Source organism: Gorilla gorilla, chromosome 23 (assembly GCF_029281585.2).
Source record: "Gorilla gorilla gorilla isolate KB3781 chromosome 23, NHGRI_mGorGor1-v2.1_pri, whole genome shotgun sequence".
NCBI classification, from domain to species: domain Eukaryota; kingdom Metazoa; phylum Chordata; class Mammalia; order Primates; family Hominidae; genus Gorilla; species Gorilla gorilla.
The window spans coordinates 37,100,399-37,122,652 of record NC_086018.1 but is presented as its reverse complement, the minus strand read 5'-3'; the positions used below and the strand labels follow the sequence as shown (position 1 = coordinate 37,122,652).

The following is a 22,254-nucleotide window of genomic DNA, read 5'->3' as shown; positions in this document are numbered from 1 at the left end:
TTTTGCATATGGTATGAAAAAGGACTCAATTTTCTTCCAGATGGATAGCCAGTTGTGCCAGCACCATTTATTAAGCAGTCCAGAGTGTCCACCGAAATTAAGGCTATTGAGGCAGAAATAATTCGATAGAGGTTTATTGGAAGCCAAATGTGATGATCGACCCACGAAGACACACCAACAAGGTTGGGGGTTTTTCAGAGTCTGTCACAAGGTTTTTTTAGGAAAGTTTAAAAGAAGGAAGGGGGAGCTGGGCGCAGTGGCTCATGCCTGTAATCCCAACAATTTGGGAGGCTGAGGTGGGTGGATCACCTGAGGTCAGGAGTTTGAGACCAACTTGACCGACATGGTGAAACCCCGTCGCTACTAAAAATACAAAAAAAAAAAAAAAATCAGCCAGGCGTGGTGGCGCATGCCTGTAATCCCAGCTACTTGGGAGGCTGAGGCAGGAGAATCGCTTGAACCCAGGAGGTGGAGGTTGCAGTGAGCCGAGATTGTGCCACAGTACCACAGCCTGGGTGTCATGAGCAAAAATATATCTCAAAAAAACAAAACAACAACAACAAAAAACAATGGAGGGGGACTCCTTTCCTTAGAGGGTACAATACAGAGGTTACCATCATGGGGTACAGATGACATCATACAGGCTAAGAACGTCTACACACAAGACAATCAGTCGAACTTCAGACTTCAGCTCACCTTAAAAGAAATCGGTGTCCTATTTAGTGTCTGCAGGTTACACACTGATCAGTACATCAATCATTTGAGAAATTTATGATAAGATTCTTTAGTTGGAGATGCAATGTTACCATCGAGTCAAAAGACTGTTGCAGAACCCCAAAGGGTAGGTTTGAGTACCTGACACTCTGTGAGCCAAACACTGACACGTGGGCGCTTAGGAGCAGAGAAAGGTTTATTCAATTTGGCCACGGCCTGAGGATGGGAGACCCAGACTCTCGAATCTGACCTTCCTTTGTAAGGTGGGTAGGGCGGGAGGTGAGATTCCCCCATGATCAAAGCTGTTTGCGTCCCTTCGTCAATCAAACTTCTGGACATCGCCAAGGAGGTCGCATGACCTCAGGATCTTCATTCGTCAGAAGCAAAACAAGCTCATGAATCTTGCAGGCAGCCTCCAGGGGACAGAATGTGACGTTAATCAATTACTAGTGAATTGGTGAACACCCTCTACTTCAATGACCACATGTGGAGGAAGAAAAGAACAGAGAAGAAAATAAGTAACCAACATCTTATGGTTGTTATAGCATAAGCTGGGTTACAGCTCCCAAGGTGGATTGCTTTGGAAGCCTGCTTACTGTTGAACATGACTTGAAGGTTATCAACAGTTATTCATTCAATAACTCATGAATTTTCTGGGCAGCGGGTGGGGGATTCCCCGAACTGAGGACTCTTTCCCGTTTCGGACCATACAGGGTAATGTATAGATGTTGCCATGGCATTTGTAAAACTGTCAAGTCACTGGTGGTAGCGGTAGCGCCTTTTAGCACAAGAATTAATTTTAATTAGCATATAATGAGCGGTGAGGATGATCAGAGGTTTTGGCAGGTTTGGTCTGGGCCTCTTTACCGCATCCTGTTTTATCACGGGGTCCTTGTGATCTGTAACTTGTGAAACCAGCCCTGCTGAACTACCTCAATATGAAAATAGTCTTAACCTTTGAGAAGAAGCCTTCGGTTCTAATTGATAGTCATATTTCCTGGTAATAATGTTGTAATCAACATCTTTGTATATTCCTTAAGCACTTAAATACTTAAAAAAGGGGGCTGTGTCAACCCTGAAGAGGATTACTGAGATTTTACTCATCTCCGTCCTGCATGATAAAAGAAAAATACATCCTGTTATTCCAGCAAATTGATGTTTTAATTAAGAGATCAAGGCCGGGCATGATGGCTCACGTCTGTAATCCCAGCACTGTGGGAGGCCGAGGCAGGTAGATCACCTCAAGTCAGGAGTTCTAGACCAGCCTGGCCAACATGGTGAAACCCCGTTTCTACTAAAAATACAAAAATTAGCTGGGCATGGTGGTGAGTGCGTGTAATCCCAGCTACTCGGGAGGCTGAGGCAGGAAAATCACTTGAACCTGGGAGGCGGAGGTTGCAGTGAGCTGAGATCGCGCCACTGCACTCCAGCCTGGGTGACAGAGTGAGATTCTATCTCAAAAAAAAAAAAAAAAAAAAAGAGAGAGAGAGAGATTAAAAGTCTTAGAATTGCCTGTCTATTCCTATGCCAGTATCTGTCTGTCTATCTGTCAACGAAAAGAGTCAAACTCTGTAAAATATTTGAATAGATTTATTCTGAGCCAAATATGAGTAAGCATGGCCCATGACACAGCCTTCAGGAGGTCCTGAGAACATGTGCCCAAGGTGGCTGGGGTGCAACTTGGTTTTATATATATTTAAGAAGGCATGAGACATCAATCAAATACATTTGAGACATATATTGGTTTGGTCCAGAAAGGCAGGACAATTCGAAGTCAGGGGGCTTCCAGGCTATAGGTAAATTTAAACATTTTCTGCTTGACAGTCGGTTTAGTTTGTCTAAAGACCTGGGATCAACAGAAAGAAAATGTTGAGGTTAAGATAAAAGATTGTGGCTGGGCATAGTGGCTCACACCTGTAATCCCAGCACTTTGGGAGGCCGAGGCGGGTGGATCACCTGAGGTCAGGAGTTTGAGACCAGCCTGACCAACACAGCGAAACCCCATCTCTACTAAAAATATAAAAATCAGCCAGGCACGGTGGCGTGCCTGTAATCCCAGCCACTCGGGAGGCTGAGGCAGGAGAATCTCTCAAACCCAGGAGGCGGAGGTTGCAGTGAGCAGAGGTCCACTGCACTCTAGCCTGGGCGAAAAAACTAGACTGTGTCTCAAAAATAAATAAAATAAAATAAAATAAAAGATTGTGGAGACCAAGTCTCTTTTGAAGTCTCATAGTGGCTGCCCTTAGAGACAAGAGATGACAGATGTTTCCTATCAGACCTTTAAAAGGTGCTAGACTGTCACCACCGGTAACACTCCAGTCTGCATGACAGCAAGTCTCCTTCTAAAAAAACCAAAAACCAAAAAACAAAAAACCACCTCTGATCCCCAAGTTTTCAGTGAGACTGATTTGAGTAATAATAAAATTCCAGTCTCCTGCACAGCCTGCTCTGCGTGAATTACTCTTTCTCTATTGCAATTGCTGTGTCTTGATATAAATCAGCTCTGTCTAGGCAGTGGGCAAGGTGAACCCCTTCAGCGATCATATTGGAAAGTAAGTCATGAAACAGAGGGTTAAATAAAACTCATCTGATGAGAATTTATGGTTTATAGGGCATGACTCCCCAGACCCCTTAGATAGGAATTTGGGCAAGATAAAAAAAAAAAAAGCAGAGCTTAGTCCTCATATCTACCTATCTATCTATCCCTCCATCCATTCTTCTATCCATCCATCTATCCATCATCATCTATCTGCTTCTGAGACCTGAAAGGCTAGTAAAGGTAATCAAAATATCCTTCTTTGATATATTTTGAGATGGCTGCTCCTGCAAACAGAAGCAGCCCTGCAAAGTGGTCTTCTGTTATTATTATTATTTTGAGACTGAGTTTCATTCTGTCCTCCAGGCTGGAATGCAGTGGCATGATATCTGCTCACTGCAACCTCCGCCTTCTGGATTCGAGCGATTCTCCTGCCTCAGCCTCATGAGTAGCTGGGATTACAGGCACACACCACCACACCCAGCTAATTTTTTTTTTTTTCTATTTTTGGTAGAGATGGAGTTTCCCCATGTTGACCAGGCTGGTCTTGAACTCCTAACCCCAGGTGATCCGCCCACCTCGGCCTCTCAAAGTGCTGGGATTACAGATAGGCTTGAGCCACCGCGCCCGGCAAAAGCGGTCTTTTGTGGGGGAGATTTGCATCTGTAGAAAATCTGCATTGCTGCAGCCTGGTTTTCTCCCAGGCCCTCCCTTGTCCAGATCTAGGAAAGAGGAACTGAGATTCTGACACCCTAAAACTCTGAAAGAAACATTTACCATCTTTTTCCTCCTAGGACTGCTATCTGTGAGGTTTCATCTACATAACAAGACCACCTTTGCCAGCCAGGCCTCCTCTTCTCCCTTTCCCATAACCTGTTTTGCCAGGATCCAAGCCCCAAATCTTTCTGTAACCTCAAGATGGTATATGAACTGCTACAGCTCTTTGTGGGGTTGGAGTGCTCCCTCTGTCATTCTCCCTCATGGACATGTTAATAAATTAGTATGCCTTTTCTCCTATTCATCTGCTTTGTGTGGGCTAAGCTCTGATTTTTTCAGCTTGTGCAAATTCCTATCTAAGGGGTCTGAAGAGTCGTGCCCTACTGTTATACCCGAGCGAGTTAGAGAAAACGCCACACTTTGAGACGAATTAAGAGTCCTTTATTTAAGCCGGCGGCCAAAGAGACGGCTAACGCTCAAAATTCTCTCGGCCCCGAGGAAGGGGCTTGATTTACTTTTATACCTTGGTTTAGGAAGGGGAGGGGAGCTCAAATGCAATAATTCTACAGAAGTAAAAACACGCAAGAATCAAAAAACAAATGGTTACAGAGAAATAAACAATTTAAAAGACAAATGGTTACAAAAAAAGCAACGGAACCAGGTGCAGGGCTCTAAATCCTTCTTAAGAGTTAGATATGGATGCTATGCCGGACAGACTCAAGGCTTTATGTTGTTATCTTTTTGAGCAAAATCCTGGGAACTTCATACATTGTTTGTTCTAGTACCTTATCAGTTCATTGAGCTCCTTTGAAATGCTGAGGATCTGCTTACACAGGTTAACTCCTTGAGGAAGGGGGTTGGGTAAGGAGCCCTTAACGTCTTGTAAATCAAGGGGCCAGATGGAGTTCGTCGGCTTTCCCAGCTAAGGGAGAGTCTATTCATATGGGAAACAAGGCTAGGTAATTAAGGAGACAAAAAGGGAACATTTAAAAATAGGGTTAGTAAAAACAAGGTTAAAATAGGGTTAGCAAAAAACAAAGTTAGGCATTACACTACAAACCATAAATTCCGGGAAGTGCTGGGAAGTGCTGGGAATATAGGTGTGAGCCACTACATCTGGCTTCTTAACCGTTTTTAAGTGTACAGTTCAGTGGGTTTTTTTTTTATTTTTTTAATTTTTTTTTTGAAGATAGGGTCTCACTGTGTCATGCCGTGGTGCGATCTCGGCTCAATGCAACCTCCACCTCCTAGGTCCACCAATCCTTCCACTTCAGCTTCCCATGTAACTCGGATGACAGGCATGCACCACCATGCCCGGCTTTTTTTTTTTTTTTTTTTTTGTATTTTTGGTAGAGACAAGTTTCACCATGTTGCCCAGGCTTGTCTTGAACTCCTGAGCTCAAGCGATTCGCCCTCCTCAGGGAGGCTGGGATTACAGGCATGAGCCACCTCATCTGGCCCAGTGTTGTTAACTATACTTACATTGCTTGGTGACAGATCTCTGGAGCTTTTTCATCTTGCAGAACTGAAACTCTATACTCATTGAATGACAACTCTCAGTTTCCCCTTCCCCTAGCCCCTGATAGCCGTTGTTCTACATTCTGTTTCCTTGAGTCTGACTGTTGTAGATATCTCAAGGAGGTGGGATCATGCAGTATTAGTCTTTTTGTGACTGGCTTATTTCACCTGGTATAGTGTCCTCCAGGTTTACCTATTTTGTAGTGCATGACAGAATCTCCTTTTTCAAGGCTGAATAATATTCTACTATGTGTATATACCACCTACTTTGTAGCATATGACAGAATCTCCTAATATTCTACTGTTTGTATACACCACATTTTCTTTTTTAAAATACTTTATTTGGCTGGGTGTGGTGGCTCATGCCTGTAATCCCAGCACTTTGGGAGGCCGAGGTGGGCGGATCACGAGGTCAGGAGATTGAGACTATCCTGGCTAACATGGTGAAACCCCGTCTCTACTAAAAATACAAAAAATTAGCCAGGCGTGGTGGCAAGTGCCTGTAGTCCAAGCTACTCGGGAGGCTGAGGCAGGAGAATCACTTGAACCCAGGAGGCGTAGGTTGCAGTGAGCCGAGATCGTGCCACTGTACTCCAGCCTGGTCGACAGAGCGGGACTCCATCTCAAAACAACAAAAACAAAAACAAAACAAAAAACACTTTATTTTATTTTTTAAACTTTTATTATAGGTACAGGGGTATATTTTTAAACTTTTATTATAAACATATTATAGGTATGACAGAATCTCCTTTTTCAAGGCTGAATAATATTCTACTATGTGTACATACCACCTACTTTGTAGCACATGACAGAATCTCCTAATATTCTACTGTTCGTATATACTGCATTTTCTTTTCAAAAATACTTTATTTTATTTTTTAAACTTTGATTATAGGTACAGGGGGACAACGAATGGTTTGTTACATGGGTGATGAGGACTACACTGTGATTTTTTCATTTTGCTCAAATTCCTATCTAAGGGATCTGAGGAGTCATGCCCTACAAATCATAAATTCTCACTAGATGGGTTTTATTTAACCCTACAAATCGTGACTCACTTTCCAGCCTGACTCTGGCATAGCATTACGAGACAAGAAAGAAAATAAAAATATTTTATCTTAAAACATGTTTCTTTGCCATATCTTGAAATGGCCCTGCAAAGCTGTCCTTTGTGGGGGAAAATTTGCAACTGTAAAGAATGTCTATTAATGTAGCTAGATCTTTTTCTTCCAGGCCCTCCCAATCCTAAACAGATTAACTAGGAGTCTAGCACCTTTAAAAAATCTGAATAGGGCCAGGCGCGGTGGCTCACACCTGTAATCCCAGCACTTTGGGAGGCCGAGGTGGGTGGATCGCGAAGTCAGGAGTTTGAGACCAGCTTGGCCCACATAAAGAAATCCCGTCTCTACTAAAAATACAAAAAATTAGCCGGGCATGGTGGTGGGTGCCTGTAATCCCAGCTACTCGGGAGGCTGAGAGGCAGGAGAGTTGCTTGTACCCAGGAGGCGGAGGTTGCAGTGAGCCAAGACCATACCATTGCACTCCAGCCTGGCGACAGTGCGAGACTCCATCTCAAAAAAAAAATCTGAATAGGAAACATTTGTCATCTATTGTCTCTAAAGGCAGCCACTATAAGACTTCAGAAGAACCTTGGTCTCTGCAATCTTTTTTTTTTTTCTTTGGAGTGGGGGATTACAGGCACCTACCATCACACCTGGCTAATTTTTGTATTTTTAATAGAGACGGGATTTCACTATGTTGGCCAGGCTGGTCTCAAACTCCTGACCTCAGGTGATCCACCTGCCTCAGCCTCCCAAAGTGCTGGGATTACAGGCATGAGCCACTGTGCCTGGCTGGTCTCCACTGTATTTTAACCTGAACATTTCTTTTCTATGATCCTAGTGATCCCAGGTCTTTAGACAGCTCAGCTGTTGTAACCAGGCGAGTTATAGAGAAATGCCACACTTTGAGACAAATTAAGGAGTCCTTTATTAGCCAGCGACCGAGAGGCAGCTAACGCTCAAAATTCTCTCAGCCCTGAGGAAGGGGCTAGTTTTGTTTTTATACCATGGTCTAAATAGGGGAGGAGGAAGTTTAGCTGAGGCAATTTTTACAGAAGCAGAACTGGCAAAAAGTTTAAAAAATTAATTGGTTACAAATGCAGTTACAAAAAATAAACAGTTCCAGGTGCAGGGGCCTAAACTATCACAAAGAGATAAATGCAGGGGTTTTGGGTGCCATCCACCATGCGCGTCCCCAGGAGCTGCTAGTGCAGCTTGCCTCGATATCTTCTCAGTAGGTGCATTCCTGGATGTGCTGTGAGTCGGTTTACACTAGTTATGCCTTAAGGGAGGCTGCAAGTGAAGAAACTAAAATGGAGTCTGTCCGGCTCTCTCTCCGCTAGGAGAGAGTTACTCAGGTTAAACAAGGTAGGGTATCACAAGCAAATTGTCAACTAGTGTTGTAGGAATCAAAGGACCAAAGAGACCAAATGGGTGAAACAGGAGGATTTTATTAAGGCGTGCACCGGCTCAGCAGATTCGCATCCAAAAGGCTGAGCCCTGAACAAAGACGGGGCTTGACTTTTATACACACAACTGAGGGGATTGGCCATCTAGTTGCACAAAGCTTACAAGGCAGGCAAGCGGACTTACAGAGGCAGAACAAAGGCAGTTAATCATACAGTGACAGGTTTTGCAACTTGAGGAAAAAACAGGAACTTATCAAACTAAGGCAGGATTTACAGCTGGTACATGTCTTACCTGAGCATGTCTGATGACCTTGTTATGTTACACAGAGGAGAAACAGGAATCCGTAAAACTTTGTAAAGTAAGCTTGAGTTTCACTAAGGAAGGGTTACTAAGAGGGAAGTGGGGAGCTGGGATAGGAGAAGAACCTGTTTTCTCGTCCTTGCCCATAACTGGGAGGGGGGTGGCTCTGGAGCACATCCTTTGAGGGCTCTGGTTTTGCAGATAGTTATCAAATCTTTGCCAGAGCTCTGCTGCCTATCACCAGGTCTTGGAGTGGGTCAGCCTAGCAAGAGAAAACTTGTTTTTCTCTTTTAACCCCTGCTTCACCAGAAAATGTTTAAATTTATCATAGCCTGGAAGCCCTCCTACCTTTGAGTTGTCCCGCCTTTCTGGACCAATCTAATGTATTTCTTTCTTTCTTTCTTTTTTTTTTTTTTTTTTTGAGACGGAGTCTTGCTCTGTCGCCCAGGCTGGAGTGCAGTGGCACGATCTCGGCTCACTGCAAGCTCTGCCTCCCGGGTTCACGCCATTCTCCTGCCTCAGCCTCCCAAGTAGCTGAGACTACAGGCGCCCACCACCACGCCCGGCTAATTTTTTATATTGTTAGTAGAGACGGGGTTTCACTGTGTCAGCCAGGATCGTCTCGATCTCCTGACCTTGTGATCCACCCGCCTCGGCCCTCCAGAGTGCTGGGATTACAGGCGTGAGCCACCGCGCCCGGCCCAATATATTTCTCAAATGTATTTGATTGATGTCTCATTCCTTCCTGAAATGCATAAAACCAATCTGCGCCCTGACCACTCTGGGCACATGTTCTCAGGACCTCCTGAGGGCTGTGTCATGGGCCATGGTCACTCATATTATGCTCAGAATGAATCTCTTCAAATATTTTACAGAGTTTTACTCTTTTTATCGACAATGAACTTGTGACATGGGGGGTTTTGTACAGATTAATTCATCACCCAGGTACAGCTTGGTACAGATAAAAGAAAAACTTCAGCTGAATTAAATTTAAAAGAGTTTTTTAATTTTAATTTTTATTTTTTTTAGAGACTGAGTCTCACTCCATCCCCCATGCTGGAGCGCAATGGGTCAATCTCGGCTCACTGCAACCTCTACCTTCTGGGTTCAAGCGATTCTCCTGCCTCAGCCCCCCTAGTAGCTGGGATTACAGGTGCCTGCCACCATGCCCTGCCAATTTTTGTATTTTTAGTGGAGATGGGGTTTCGCCACGTTGGCCATGCTGGTCTCGAACTCCTGACCTCAGGTGATCTGCCCACCTCGGCCTTCCGAAGTGCTGGGATTACAGGTGCCTGGCCCAAATTTAAAGGAGTTTAATTGGACAATGAACAATTTGCGAATCAGTCAGCCCACAGAATCACAGCAGATTCACAGAGACTGAGTGCAGCTACGTGGTGGAAAAAGATTTATAGACTAAAAAGGGGAAATGACATACAGAAATTGGCAGCGAGGTACAGAAACAGATGGATTGCTTACAGGTTAGCGTTTACTTTATTTGAACACAGTTTGAACACAGCAGTCTATGAGTGATTGAAGTATGGCTGCTAGGATTGGCCCAGCCTCAGTTATTGTTACAGGTGCATACTCCTAAATGAGGTTTTAAATGTTGTCTGACTATTAAGCTAGGTACAATTCATCCACAAGGACTCAAATATAGAAGTATGGAGTCCTTCTCAGGCCATATTTAGTTTGCTATAACAATCCCCCTCCTCTTTTTTTTTTTTTTTTTTGAGATGGAGTCTCACTCTGTTGCCCAGGCTGGAATGTAGTGGTGCGATCTCAGCTCACTGCAACCTCCGCCTCCTGGGTTCAAGTGGTTCTTCTGCCTCAGCCTCCCGAGTAGCTGGGACTACAGGTGCGTACCACCAGGCCCAGCTAACTTTTTGTATTTTTAGTAGAGAAGGGGTTTCACCATGTTAGTCAGGATGGTCTCGATCTCCTGACCTCATGATCTGCCTGCTCAGCCTTGCAAAGTGCTGAGATTACAAGTGTAAGGCACCACTCCTGGCCAGTTTCCCCCTTTTGATAATTTTCTCAATTTAAGAGATCGATGAAAACATTAGTCATTGATGTCACTATTACCATCATAAATGTACTTATTTGGTCTTGAAACCCACTGGGAAACAGTAGAACAGTAGGTTTTGTGAGGAGGGAACAAGAACTGAGTAGACGGTACCCCTTTATGCTGGGATGTTCTGTTTACAGGAGAAAAACAAACCTGGTGTGTTCTAGGATCTATGTTTCCTTAAAGTCTTAGTTTGATTATGTCACATTTAGCACGAGTGACTCCATTTTGTTTGGTTTGGTCTGTTGAGGCCTAGTGTATGAGCTCAGTCCAAAATAATGGCCGTCCTTAATTTTGTTTTAAAAATTCCCCCTTTTTGGCCAGGTTCTCACTTAAGTGAGAGTGTGACCAAAACTTAGGGCCTTATCACCACTCTGTTATCATTTTGGGTTGCGGGTCTCAGCATGTCATTCATAGGTCATGGTGACCTCATGGTCACACATTTCTTTTAGCTTTTGTCATTCCAGTTGAAAAGAGACCATTTGATGTTTTAGAGCTGGCTGTGTACAAACATTAAAAACCTTTGAGAGAATACAGCACATCAGGCAGACTATCATGACTATCGGGAGGATAACACCAAGAATTTGGAGTACCGAGGGTCCCCATACACCAAACCTTAAAATTAAATAGAAAATGAGCTGGATGAAGAGTCTACTCTTCATCTTGACTAAGTAGTCTTTTCATTAATCTACTACAACTGAATTTGTGTAACCTACATTTGATGTATTTCTCCACAGGCCACAAGTGTCAACAGCTGCCCGGGTACTTTTCTGTTTCGTGAATTCTATTGTTCAGCATAACTTTCACAAGAGAATTTAAAGTCTGTTGTATAATGCTACCCTTTAAAGTAGACTCTGCTGGCCGGGCGTGGTGGCTCATTCCTGTAATCCCAGCACTTTGGGAGGCCGAGGCGGGAGGATCACTTGAGGTCGGGAGTTTGAGAGCAGCCTGGCCAACATGGTGAAACCCTGTCTCTACTAAAAATACAAATACTAGCTGGGCATGATGGCACGTGCCTGTAATCCCAGCTACTGGGGAGGCTGAGGCAGGAGAATCGCTTGAACCCGGGAGGCGGAGGTTCTAGCGAGCCAAGGTCACGCCACTGCACTCCAGCCTGGGTGACAGAGCGAGACTCCGTCTTAAAAACAAACAAAAAAAGGGTCAGCTGTGGTGGCTCACGCTGTAATCCCAGCACTTTGGGAGGCCGAGGCGGGCGGATCACTTGAGGTCAGGAGTTCGAGACCAGCTTGGCCAACAAGGTGAAACCCCATCTCTACTAAAAATACAGAAATTAGTTGGGCATGGTGGTGGGCGCCTGTGATTCCAGCTACATAGGAGGCTGAGGCAGGAGAATTGCTTGAATCCAGGAGGCAGAGGTTGCAGTGAGCCGAGATCGTGTCACTGCACTCCAGCCTGGGTGACAGAGGGAGACTCTGTTACCCACCCCCAAAAAAGTAGAATCTGCTATAGAGTCTATTGTGAGGGATACATACTAAGTATTGCCACTTTTATTCTAAACTATGGAAAAAGGACCTAACAAATGATGTCCTTCTAGAAGAGTAAAGGCAGTGTTTTCTTTAACTCGTGATGTGGGTTAAGAGACGTGAATGAATGTTCTGTTTCTGACTTATTATGAGGCAACATATGTACCATTAAAGTTTTTCACCTACACTGGGCCTTTATCTTTTTATCTATTAAAGTATAAGGTTATTCATATATAAGGCTGGCTGCAAACTCCTTTACAAATAAAAGTATACCCCATAAGTGCACATAATAGACGCCTTTTCCACTTCTATTGTTCATAGAGGCATAAATAAGAAAAAATATTCAAGGATAAGAGTCTCATGATAATAGAAAAACCTTTTTTTATTTTTTTGAGATGGAGTCTCACTCTGTTGCCCAGGCTGGAGTGCAGTGGCGCGATCTCGGTTCACTGCAACTTCCGCCTCCCAGACTCAAGCAATTCTCCTGCCTCAGCCTTCTGAGTAGCTGGGATTACAGGCTTGCACCACCACCATGCCTGGCTAATTTTTTATATTGTCGGTAGAGAAGAGGTTTCACCATGTTGGCCAGGCTGGTCTCGAACTCCTGACCTCAAGTGATCCTCCCACCTCAGCCTCCCAAATTGTTGGGATTACAGGCGTGAGCCCCCACGCCCAGCCTAGAGAAGTCTTGATCTGTGATCTTGGGAAAAGCTGTTCACATTAAGGATGCCATCTTCTTCTGGGGAGAGACGTCTCTGGTTAGTTTTACTTTAAGGGTTCTGGTGGGTGAACAGTTCCAAGAATGTGGAGGGTCGCTTCTCAGTTGTGAGATTATGAACCCAAAGTTCAAGGTTCCAAAGTTTTGCTGCAATGTGGATGGCAAGGACAGTCTTTCTCTGATGTTCAGAAGATCCGTTCTTCGGGTTCTGGATTGTGAAAGGGTTGTCGTCAGTGAACCACACAAAGCTTTCTTTATCTGGTGAAAATACACTGTAGCACAATAATCTACTGCTACAACATTAGCCCTCTTGCATGGGAAAGCTTTTATACAACCAAAAAAAAGAGTATTGAAAATGACAATTGAATGAATTCCCTTTATAAATGTTTAAATGGCCCATCAGGCAGCCAAATGTACCTGAAGCTTTGATTGTCTTCCCAAGAATATGCAACCAAACATTGATTTTAAACTATTTCCTTGGCCGGTCGCAGTGGCTCACGCTTGTAATCCCAGCACTTTGGGAGGCCTAGGCAGATGGATCACCTGAGGTCAGGAGTTCAAGATCAGCCTGGCCAACCTGGTGAAACCCCGTCTCTACTAAAAATACAAAAATTAGCTGAGCGTGGTGTCAGGCACCTGTAATCCCAGGTACTCGGGAGGCTGAGGCAGGAGAATCGCTTGAACCCAGGGGGTGGAGGTTGCAGTGAGCTGAGATTGCGCCATTGCACTCCAGCCTGGGCCACAAGAGTGAAACTCCATCTCAAAAATAAATAAATAAATAAAAATAAACTATTTCCTCAATTTGTAAGTCCACATATTCAATTTGGATTATTTTCTCTTTTCCATGATGAGTCATGGAATACAGAACCTTTAATAACGAAAGTTTTTAGGACTCAGGAAGGACAAGGCGGCCGTCCTGGTTCTCCATGAGTCCATGCTTAACACTGGACTTATGTCCTCTTGAATACCAGCTGCTTCTCCAATCTAGGTACATAGCAGTGATAACTAATGGGTTATCATAGGTAATTTGATTTAGACCATAAAGTTCATTCAAATTGTATATCTAAACAATTTTAATATTGGCCGATTTAGCATGATAATCTGGCAAAGTTTTTTGGTATTTCATGAATTTTTGTTTTACTTGTGTTAGCAGTTTTATAAACCAGTCAGTTGTTTTCTTTTCTTATTGAAGCAACAGGAATTCTTACCCAGTCCAATTCTTGGGGAATTGTGGAATTCATGGGAAATTCTTACCTATGATGTGATCTTTCAAAATTTATTTATTTTTACATGATATGATTTTAAAGTTACTAGAAACCTGTATTCAAAGGTGCTTTTCAGAGTCCTTTTATTAACTTTTTTTTTTTTTTTTTTTTTTTTGAGATGGAGTCTGGCTCTGTCGCCCAGGCTGGAGTGCAGTGGCGCAATCTCGGCTCACTGCAAGCTCCGCCTCCCGGGTTCACGCCATTCTCCTGCCTCAGCCTCCCAAGTAGCTGGGACTACAGGCGCCCCCACTACACCCGGCTAATTTTTTTTTTGTATTTTTAGTAGAGACGGGGTTTCACCGTGTTAGCCAGGATGGTCTCGATCTCCTGACCTCGTGATCCGCCCGCCTCGGCCTCCCAAAGTGCTGGGATTACAGGCGTGAGCCACCGCGCCCGGCCCCTTTTATGAACTTTTAAGAGTTCCATCCTTTTATGAACCTTTTAAAAGATACCATATTCTAGGATTTTGCATGCTTCTGAAGTTTTCAGAAACTGCATCAGCCTTAAGCAATTAACTGTGGAAATGACTTTAAACAATTATAATTTGTATTTATTTTATTTTATTTTGAGATGGAGTCTCGCTCTGTCACCCAGGCTGGAGTGCAGTGGCATGATCTCGGCTCACTGCAACCTCTGCCTCCCAGGTTCAAGCAATTCTCCTGACTCAGCCTCCTGAGAAGCTGGGATTACAGGTGCCCACCACCACACCCGGCTAATTTTTTTGTATTTTTAGTAGAGCGGGGTTTCACCATGTTGGCCATGCTGGTCTCGAACTCCTGACCTTGTGATCTGCCCACCTCGGCCTCCCAAAGTGCTGGGATTACAGGCGTGAGCCACTGCACCTGGCTGTTTTTTGCTTTTTTCAATCAATTTTGTGGGCACCTCTGCTCCATAGAGTTTGACCTTATTTATTTGAACACAGATACTGAGAAAGGACAGAGGTTACCTGGACTGCAAAATAATGCAGCGATTCTAGACTCAACAGAGACTCCTTCAATAGAGAGTTGTTGTTGTTGTTTGTTTTTTTATTTTTATTTTTTTGGTGCTGTAGAATAAAATCCTTTGTACTTTTCTTTTTTCTTTCTTTTTTTTTTTTTTTGAGATGGAGTTTTGCTCTTGTTACCCAGGCTGAAGTGCAATGGCGCTATCTCAGCTCACTGCAACCTCCATCTCCCAGGTTCAAGCGATTCTCCTGCCTCAGCCTCCCGAGTAGCTGGGATGACAGGCATGCACCACCACGCCAGGCTAATTTTGTATTTTTAGTAGAGACGGGATTTCTCCACATTGGTCAGGCTGGTCTCAAACTCCCAACCTCAGGTGATCCACCCGCCTCAGCCTCCCAAAATGCTGGTATTACAGCATTTTGGTGAGCCACCGTGCCTTGCCTTTTTTCTTATTTTTTTTTTGAGATGGAGTCTCATTCTCTTGCCCAGGCTGGAGTGCAGTGGCGTGATCTCGGCTCACTGCAACCCCCACCTCCTAGGTTCAAGTGATTCTCCTGCCTCAGCCTCCCAGGTAGCTGGGATTTCACGCGCGTGCCACCATGCCTGGCTATTTTTTGTATTTTTAGTAGAGACAGGTTTTCGCGATGTTGGTCAGGCTGGTCTCAAACTCCTGACCTCAGGTGATCCACCCACCTCGGCCTCTCAAAGTGCTGGGATTATAGGCATGAGCCACCGTGCCTGGCCTTAACTCAGTATCTTAGTCCATATGTCCTATAGCAAAATACCACAGACTGGGTGATTCATAAACAATAGAAATTTATTGGCCGAGCATCTCAGCCTCCCAAAGTGCTAGGATTACAGGCGTGAGCCACCGTACCCGGCTGGATTTACAGAGTTTATCTTTATTTTTTCAATTATAAAATTATTCACCCACTTAGAACAGAAAGCAATATGGAAAAAGGAGGAAAGAAAGGTCTTCTGTACTTGGATGGGGCCAGGTTTGGGGCAAGGAACTGGCACTGTGGAGCTTAGTGCTTGCTTACAGGACCAGCAGGCTCTGAGGCAACTGACATGCCCCAGGGAAAGTCATCTTGAGTTGCTTCTTGACAATGAGTGGGATACGGGTCCAAGCTGCAAACTTCTTAAGTCATTCTCTAAAACATCCACACTCCAGGACTGCTGAGAGGGAAAGAGAGAAGTTAGGAGGTACCAACTGGTGAGACACCACAGGGAGGAAGGGAGGGAGAGGTGAGGATGAGATCATTAGGAAGAGAAAAGAACTGGCACCAGAAGGGCCAAGAAGGCCTGGAGAAAAACACGGAGGTGACAAGAGCATCTTAGAAAAGGGAGATTGTCTGTTTACTCTGTTGATAGTTTCTTTTGCTGTGCTCCATTTAATTAGATCCCAATTGTCAATTTCTGTTTTGGTTGCATCTGCTTTTCAGAATTTAATCATAAATTCTTTGCATAGACCAGTGTCCAGTAGAGTATTTCATATTTCCCAGGTTTTCTTCTAAGATTTTTATAGTTTGAGGTCTTACATTTAAGTCTTTAATTCATCTTGGGTTATTATTATTTTTTTAAGCAAAGCCTCACTCTGTTGCCCAGGCTGGAGTGCAGTGGCACGATCTCAGCTCACTACAGCCTTCACCTCCCTGAACTCACGCAATCTCCCATTCACCCTCCCGAATGGCTGGGACCACGGGCACATGCCACCATGCCTGGCTGATTTTTGTATTTTTTGTAGAGATGGGGATTTGTCATGTTGCCCAGGCTGGTCTTTGAACTCCTGGGCTCAAGCGATCCACCCGCCTTGGCCTCCTGAAGTGCTGGGATTACAAGCATGAGTCCTCATGCCCAGCACATCTTGAGTTAATTTTTTTTTTTTTTTGGGACAGAGTCTTGCTTTGTTGCCCAGGCTGGAGTGCAGTGGCATGATCTCGGCTCACTGCAACCTCCCACCTCCTGGGTTCAAGCAATTCTCCCGCCTCAGCCTCCTGAGTAGCTGGGATTATAGGTGCAGAGACAGGGTTTCACCATGTTGGCCAGGCTAGTCTCGAACTCCTGACCTCTTGATACGCCTGCCTCGGCCTCCCAGTGCTGGGACTACAGGTGTGAGCCACTGCGCCTGGCCGAGTTAATTTTTGTATATGGTGAGAGGTACACATGGACATAAAGATGGAAATAATAGATGCTGGAGACTTCAAAAGAAGAGAGGGTGGGAGGGGGTGCAGGGTTGAAAAACTACCTATTGGGTGCTATGTTCCAGTAGATTGGGTGATTCAACCTCAGCATCACACAATATATCCATGTAACGACCCTGTGCATGTACCCCTGGAATCTAAAAGAACAAGAAGGAGCCCCTGGTGCCAGAGGAGAACACAAAAAAGAAACAGGTAGTGGGGCGGGGCACGGTGGCTCACACCTGTAATCCCAGCACTTTGGGAGGCCAAGGCGGGCAGGTCACTTGAGGCCAAGAGTTCAAGACCAGCCTGGGCAACATGGTAAAACCCTGTCTCTACTAAAAATGCAAAAATTAGCTGGGCATGGTGGCGAGTGCCTGTACTCCCAGCTACTCGGGAGGCTGAGGCAGGAGAATCACTTGAACCCGGGAGGCGGAGGTTGCACTGAGCCGAGATCGCACCACTGCCCTCCTGCCTGGGTGACAGAGTGAGACCCTGTCTCAAAAAAGAAAAGAAAAGAAAAAAAGGTAGGGGTAAGGGCAGTGGGCAGAGGTGTGACTGGGTATGGGGCTGCGGCAGGCGGTGAGGAGGTCGGGGGCAGCAGGCAGGACAGTGCCTCACCTTTATCCTCTCAAGCCGTCGCTTTATGGCTCGACTGTTTTTATCTAGCTCCTCTAACATCTTAGAGGGGTCGAAGGAAAGCGGTTTCTCGTGGTCCACAAAGTTTTCCCAGCAGTCAGCAAACTCTGAGAGGGAAGAGGGAAACCAGCCAGGCCCCAGGGGCAGCAGCTGCAGTGCCAGGAGCTCTTGCTTCCTTTCCCCTCTCTTCTCTTCCTCTCCCTGGACATTGCTCTGTCCGGGGAATTCTCCCTCCCGGGTGGTGTCAGATCTTGGGCCTTGACTGAGCCACAATCCTTCCTTCCTGGCCTCCCACAGACCCCCCGCTCCCCGCCCCCCCCCCCCCACCCCCCGCCAACCTCCTCCAACCTCCAACCCCCAACCCCCAGCCCCCGCCAAGCCTGTGCCCCCGGGGGTTTGCACTCTTATAACTGCAAAGCCTCTTTCCTACCTGGGAAGCCCATGACCTCCACCGGGACCTGGGATCCACACAGAAGCCGCAGCCCCTCCTGCTGGCGCTTGCACCAGTGGTAGTACAGGCGGGAGGCGAAGATGCGCAGGTTCAGATGGTCGTGAGCCTTGATGAAGTCAACCAGCTTCCAGGCACAGGAGGAGCAGGGGCTCCACGTGAGGTAACAGGTGACTTGGTAGCACTGCGTTTCGTCCAGTCCCATGGACTTGATCTCGTTAATAAAGCAAATTTCTGCATGGCACTTTTTCTGAGGAGGGTCCCAAACAGAGAGAAGGGAGGGGAGAAGAGAGAGGCCAGGAGTCATGTGACTGGGGGCGGGGGCCGGGACGGGGGCGGGGATGGGGGTGCGGAGGCGTCAGTCCGGTGAACTTTCTAGTGCGTGGCCTGGCCTAGTGCAGGGCAAGCACCCGCTTCCTGCCTTCCCTGGTTTATACAGCCCTGCACTCACGCACCCGTGTGTTAATTCATCTGTCCCAGGACTTCCACATCTTTCTGTAAATTGGACAAAGATCCCTGTGTCCAGAGGAGGAGACAACACCTCCACGCCCCAGTCCCGAAGCTCTGTGGACCCTGCCTTTGGACACCCGCCTAGGAGGCTGTGTCGAACCCGGGATGATCCTAAAGAGCAGGTGAGAGCCGGGGCGGGGGGCGGGGAGGCGGGGAGGCAGGGCAGGTAGGGGCTGGCAACAGAGCGGAGAGGACAGGGGTGTGATGGAGTTGCACTCAGACCGTGGCACGGCACCTCGGCTTTCCCGAAGTAGTGACTGAGCTGAGATCGGGAGAATGAGTAAATGAGAGGGGCAGAAGGAGCATTCTACAGAAGGGTTGGCCTCTTCAGAGGTCCGGGGACGGGAAGGAATGGGAGTGTCCTAGGAAAGCTGGGCCACTCAGACCCAGCTAAGCCAAAACCCAGTCAGGCACCAAGGGTTAGGAAAACACAGAGGGTGTTAAATCAAAAATTGAGAAATTTATAGGCAGGCATTTCATGTATTTTCTGCACACATCAGATGGGGTTAGCCCCTGCCGGCCCTGTGCCCAGAGAGCCCGTGTGGCACCTTGTTTTTAAAGTAGCCTCTGGTGGGCATGGAGCCATTCTGCGGCGTCAGCTGGTAACACAAGAGGGTCTTCCTCCGGTAGTAAGGCCTTCTGAGGCGGAGCTTGTTGTTAAACTGTAAGCGGAATGTTTCGGCTGTTAACAGGGCCATCGTGTTTCTGTGCAACAGAAAGGGGAAAACCAAAGATGAAGGGAGCGTCCTCTGGAGTCACCCCAGGCTCAAGCCACTTTTCAAAGCCAACTCTTTTTTGTTTTTTGAGACAGAGTCTCGCTCTGTCGCCCAGGCTGGAGTGCAGTGGCGCGATCTTGGCTCACTGCAACCTCCGCCTTCCAAGTTCAAGCGATTCTCCTGCCTCAGCCTCCCAAGTAGCTGGGATTACAGATGCCTGCCACCATGCCTGGCTAATTTTTGTATTTTTAGTACAGACGGGGTTTCACCATGTTGGCCAGGCTGGTCTCGAACTCCTGATCTCAGGTGATCCACCCACCTTGGTCTCCCAAAGTGTTGGGATTACAGGTGTGAGCCCCTGCGCCCAGCCAAACCCAACCCTTTCTGTTCATTTGGGCCCTTCCCCTTGGTGAGGGAGGGTCTCCCCTTTAGTTGTTGGCCAGGAGGACTGCAGTGGAGCAGGGGGAGGAAGTGCTGGCAGGAGGGCAGGAGGAGGGGAGTGCTCCCTCCCACCTTGTCTGCTATCTCCCATCCTCCCACCTGGGAGGGCACCCGCTGCTGCCCACAGCTGAGGCTCTTTGCATGGGGATGCCCTGACCTCGTCACTATTCTTCCTGGGTTGGGTGGGGATCCCCTGTCTGAGAACTGTGGGTGTGCCTTTCTGGCTCCCCTGGGCTCAGACCTGCTCTGAGCTGCTCACACGCCTCTGGCCTGAGTCCCAGATCCCTCTTTCCAGCTGCAGTTGGACACCCCCTCCTTGAGGTCCACAGGCCTCTCGACCCCTACATGTCCAATACCAGAACCCTTCCCCTTGGGGAGTGACGGGGTGGAAACTGGGCTTCCTCCAGCACTGTGCTCTTTGCTCAGGTGTGTGTTTGACAAGTTTGTCTGCACAGAACACCGTTGAGTGAACAGAGAAGCTGTTGTCACCAAGGGAGTGTTGTGACACATTTTTGGCTGAAGAAATTACATAGATTTTGCTCTCCTGAATTGTGATTACATTCTACAGAGGATTCAATTTTGGATTTTGCTTTTTTTTTGTTTTTGAGAGAGAGTCTTGCTCTGTTGCCCAGGCTGGAGTGCAATGGTCCAATCTCAGCTCACTGCAAGCTCCACCTACCAGGTTCAAGTGATTCTCCCGGGTTCAAGCAATTCTCCTGCCTCAACCTCCCAAGTAGCTGGAATTACAAGCACCCTCCTTCATGCCCGGCTAATTTTTGTATTTTTGTAGAGATGGAGTTTTACCATGTTGGCCAGACTGGTCTTGAACTCCTTTGACCTCAGGTGATCCACCCACCTCGGCCTCCCAAAGTGCTGGGATTATAGGCATGAGCCACCGCGCCCCGCCAGGATTGTGACCCATGCGCTCACCTCCTGTCTCCCCGAGGGCCTGAGCTCCCTTTCTTTGGCCTGTCTGATTGGTGGTTGCCCATCTACTTTCTATTCTGCTTTCTGGAAAACCCCTGAGCATTTCAAGCCTCCAAGTCCTGAGAATTTCTGCAACTTTCCCAAGCAGGAAGACCAGGGAGAGGAGAAGAGAAGGAGATGCTGGCAGGGGCAGCAGGGCCGGGGTGACCTCTCCCAGCTCAGGGCCCCAGCTCTGGTCTTTCCAGGGATGGATCTCCCATCCTCCCAGTATTTCTGCCACCCATCCTCTAACCCATTAAAAATAAGAAAAGTGAATAAAATTCTCCCCTTCAAAATAAGAGCTCTTAATATTTCAGTTCAATTAATTCCTGGCATTTTACCTATTCATGTTATTTTATTTTATTTTTTTAGTTTTAGTAGATAAGGGGTCTCCCTATGTTGCCCAGGCTGGTTTGGAACTCCTGGCCTTTAGTGGTGATCCTCCCCTCTCAGCTTCCCAAAATGTTGGAATTACAGGCATGAGCCATTTTGCATGGCCAGGCAGGAAAATGGCGTGAACCCAGGAGGTGGAGCTTGTAGTGAACCGAGATTGCGCTCCAGCCTGGGCAACAGACTGAGACTCCCCTTCTCAAAAAAACAAAACGAAACAAAAAATCAGGGTAGCACTTCCATCCCCAGGCCCAGGCCACTCTTCTAAGTGCTGAGAGGATCTGAGCTCCCGTGAGGCTGCCCTAGGCCTGCAGGGGCCATTCTCATCTTACAGAGGAGGAGCCAGAGGTGCAGAGAGGTGGGGTAACCTGCCCAGGCCACGGAGCTGGGCCCCTTTCCTGGCCAGCCCTGCCAGCCTCTGCATCATGGGCCCTGCAGGAGGGAGGCTTTGGGAACCAGGCTCTCTTCTTACTAAATTTTAAAATAAAAGCATTTCTCCTGATCATTGAGTTTTTCTGTATATTCCGTGTTACTGGTGTCATTATAAACGGTGAATGTGAATATTGATCATGGAGGAGGAGCATGTGTTCAGGGTCATCTGCATCCTCCTTTGCCCACAGTGGAGACATCCTTGGAAGAGATGATTTGCCTTGTGCTTCAGAGACCATTCCCTCCCCACACCCTCTCCTAAGACTTTGTATTGAAACAAAGTAAATCTTACACAAAGTTCATCAAAGCACTGTGAACAAAATTCCAGATTGCTCCCATCATCCTTTAGTTCAGTTCTCCCAGTTCCAGCGCCCAGGAATGGCAGGAAGCACACAGAGAGAGCACCCTCCCAAGGTGGGGAGCACTAGCCCAGCCGTGACTTTTAGGGGAGAGTCTCAGCAGGGGGCTTGGGCTGGTGCAGGCTGGGGAGGCGGCCCATTCAGAAGCAGCAGTGGGGTGACCACACAGCAGGGCAAAGAGCCTGGGTGGGAGTGGGGATGGCAGGGGAGCCAGAGGAGAAGGAGCCCAGGGCTGGGGCTGGGGCAGCGGGAGGCCAGGGCTGAGGCCCAGAAGGGCTGCCAGGCAGGAAGTGGCAGCAGAGGGCCCAGTGGACAGAGTGGGCAGCAGTACCTGATCTGTGCTTCTGGCCACAGCTTCCTTAGCAGACTTGCCCCTGCTTGTCTGGGGCACTAAGTTTCACTTTTGGCAGCTCTCCCAAAAGTCACAAAAAGTCAGCTCTC

At 46.9% G+C, this 22,254-nt stretch overlaps 1 protein-coding gene across 2 annotated transcripts; it reads right to left on the bottom strand.

Moving 5' to 3' along the window:
* Positions 1–15,528: 15,528 nt before the first annotated feature.
* Positions 15,529–22,254, bottom strand: APOBEC3H (apolipoprotein B mRNA editing enzyme catalytic subunit 3H). 2 transcript variants are annotated; one of them, XM_031005485.3, is made up of 5 exons: positions 22,145–22,254; positions 19,061–19,217; positions 17,985–18,252; positions 17,537–17,661; positions 15,529–15,911 (listed from the first exon to the last, which is right to left on the bottom strand). In XM_031005485.3, the coding sequence occupies exons 2-5, from the start codon at positions 19,208–19,210 to the stop codon at positions 15,819–15,821; spliced, it is 636 nt and encodes a 211-aa protein (XP_030861345.1). In that variant the 5' UTR covers positions 19,211–19,217; positions 22,145–22,254; the 3' UTR covers positions 15,529–15,818. The 2 variants fall into 2 exon arrangements, with proteins under 2 accessions (XP_030861345.1, XP_030861346.1); XM_031005486.2 differs by having other exon boundaries at positions 15,529–15,908; positions 22,145–22,244.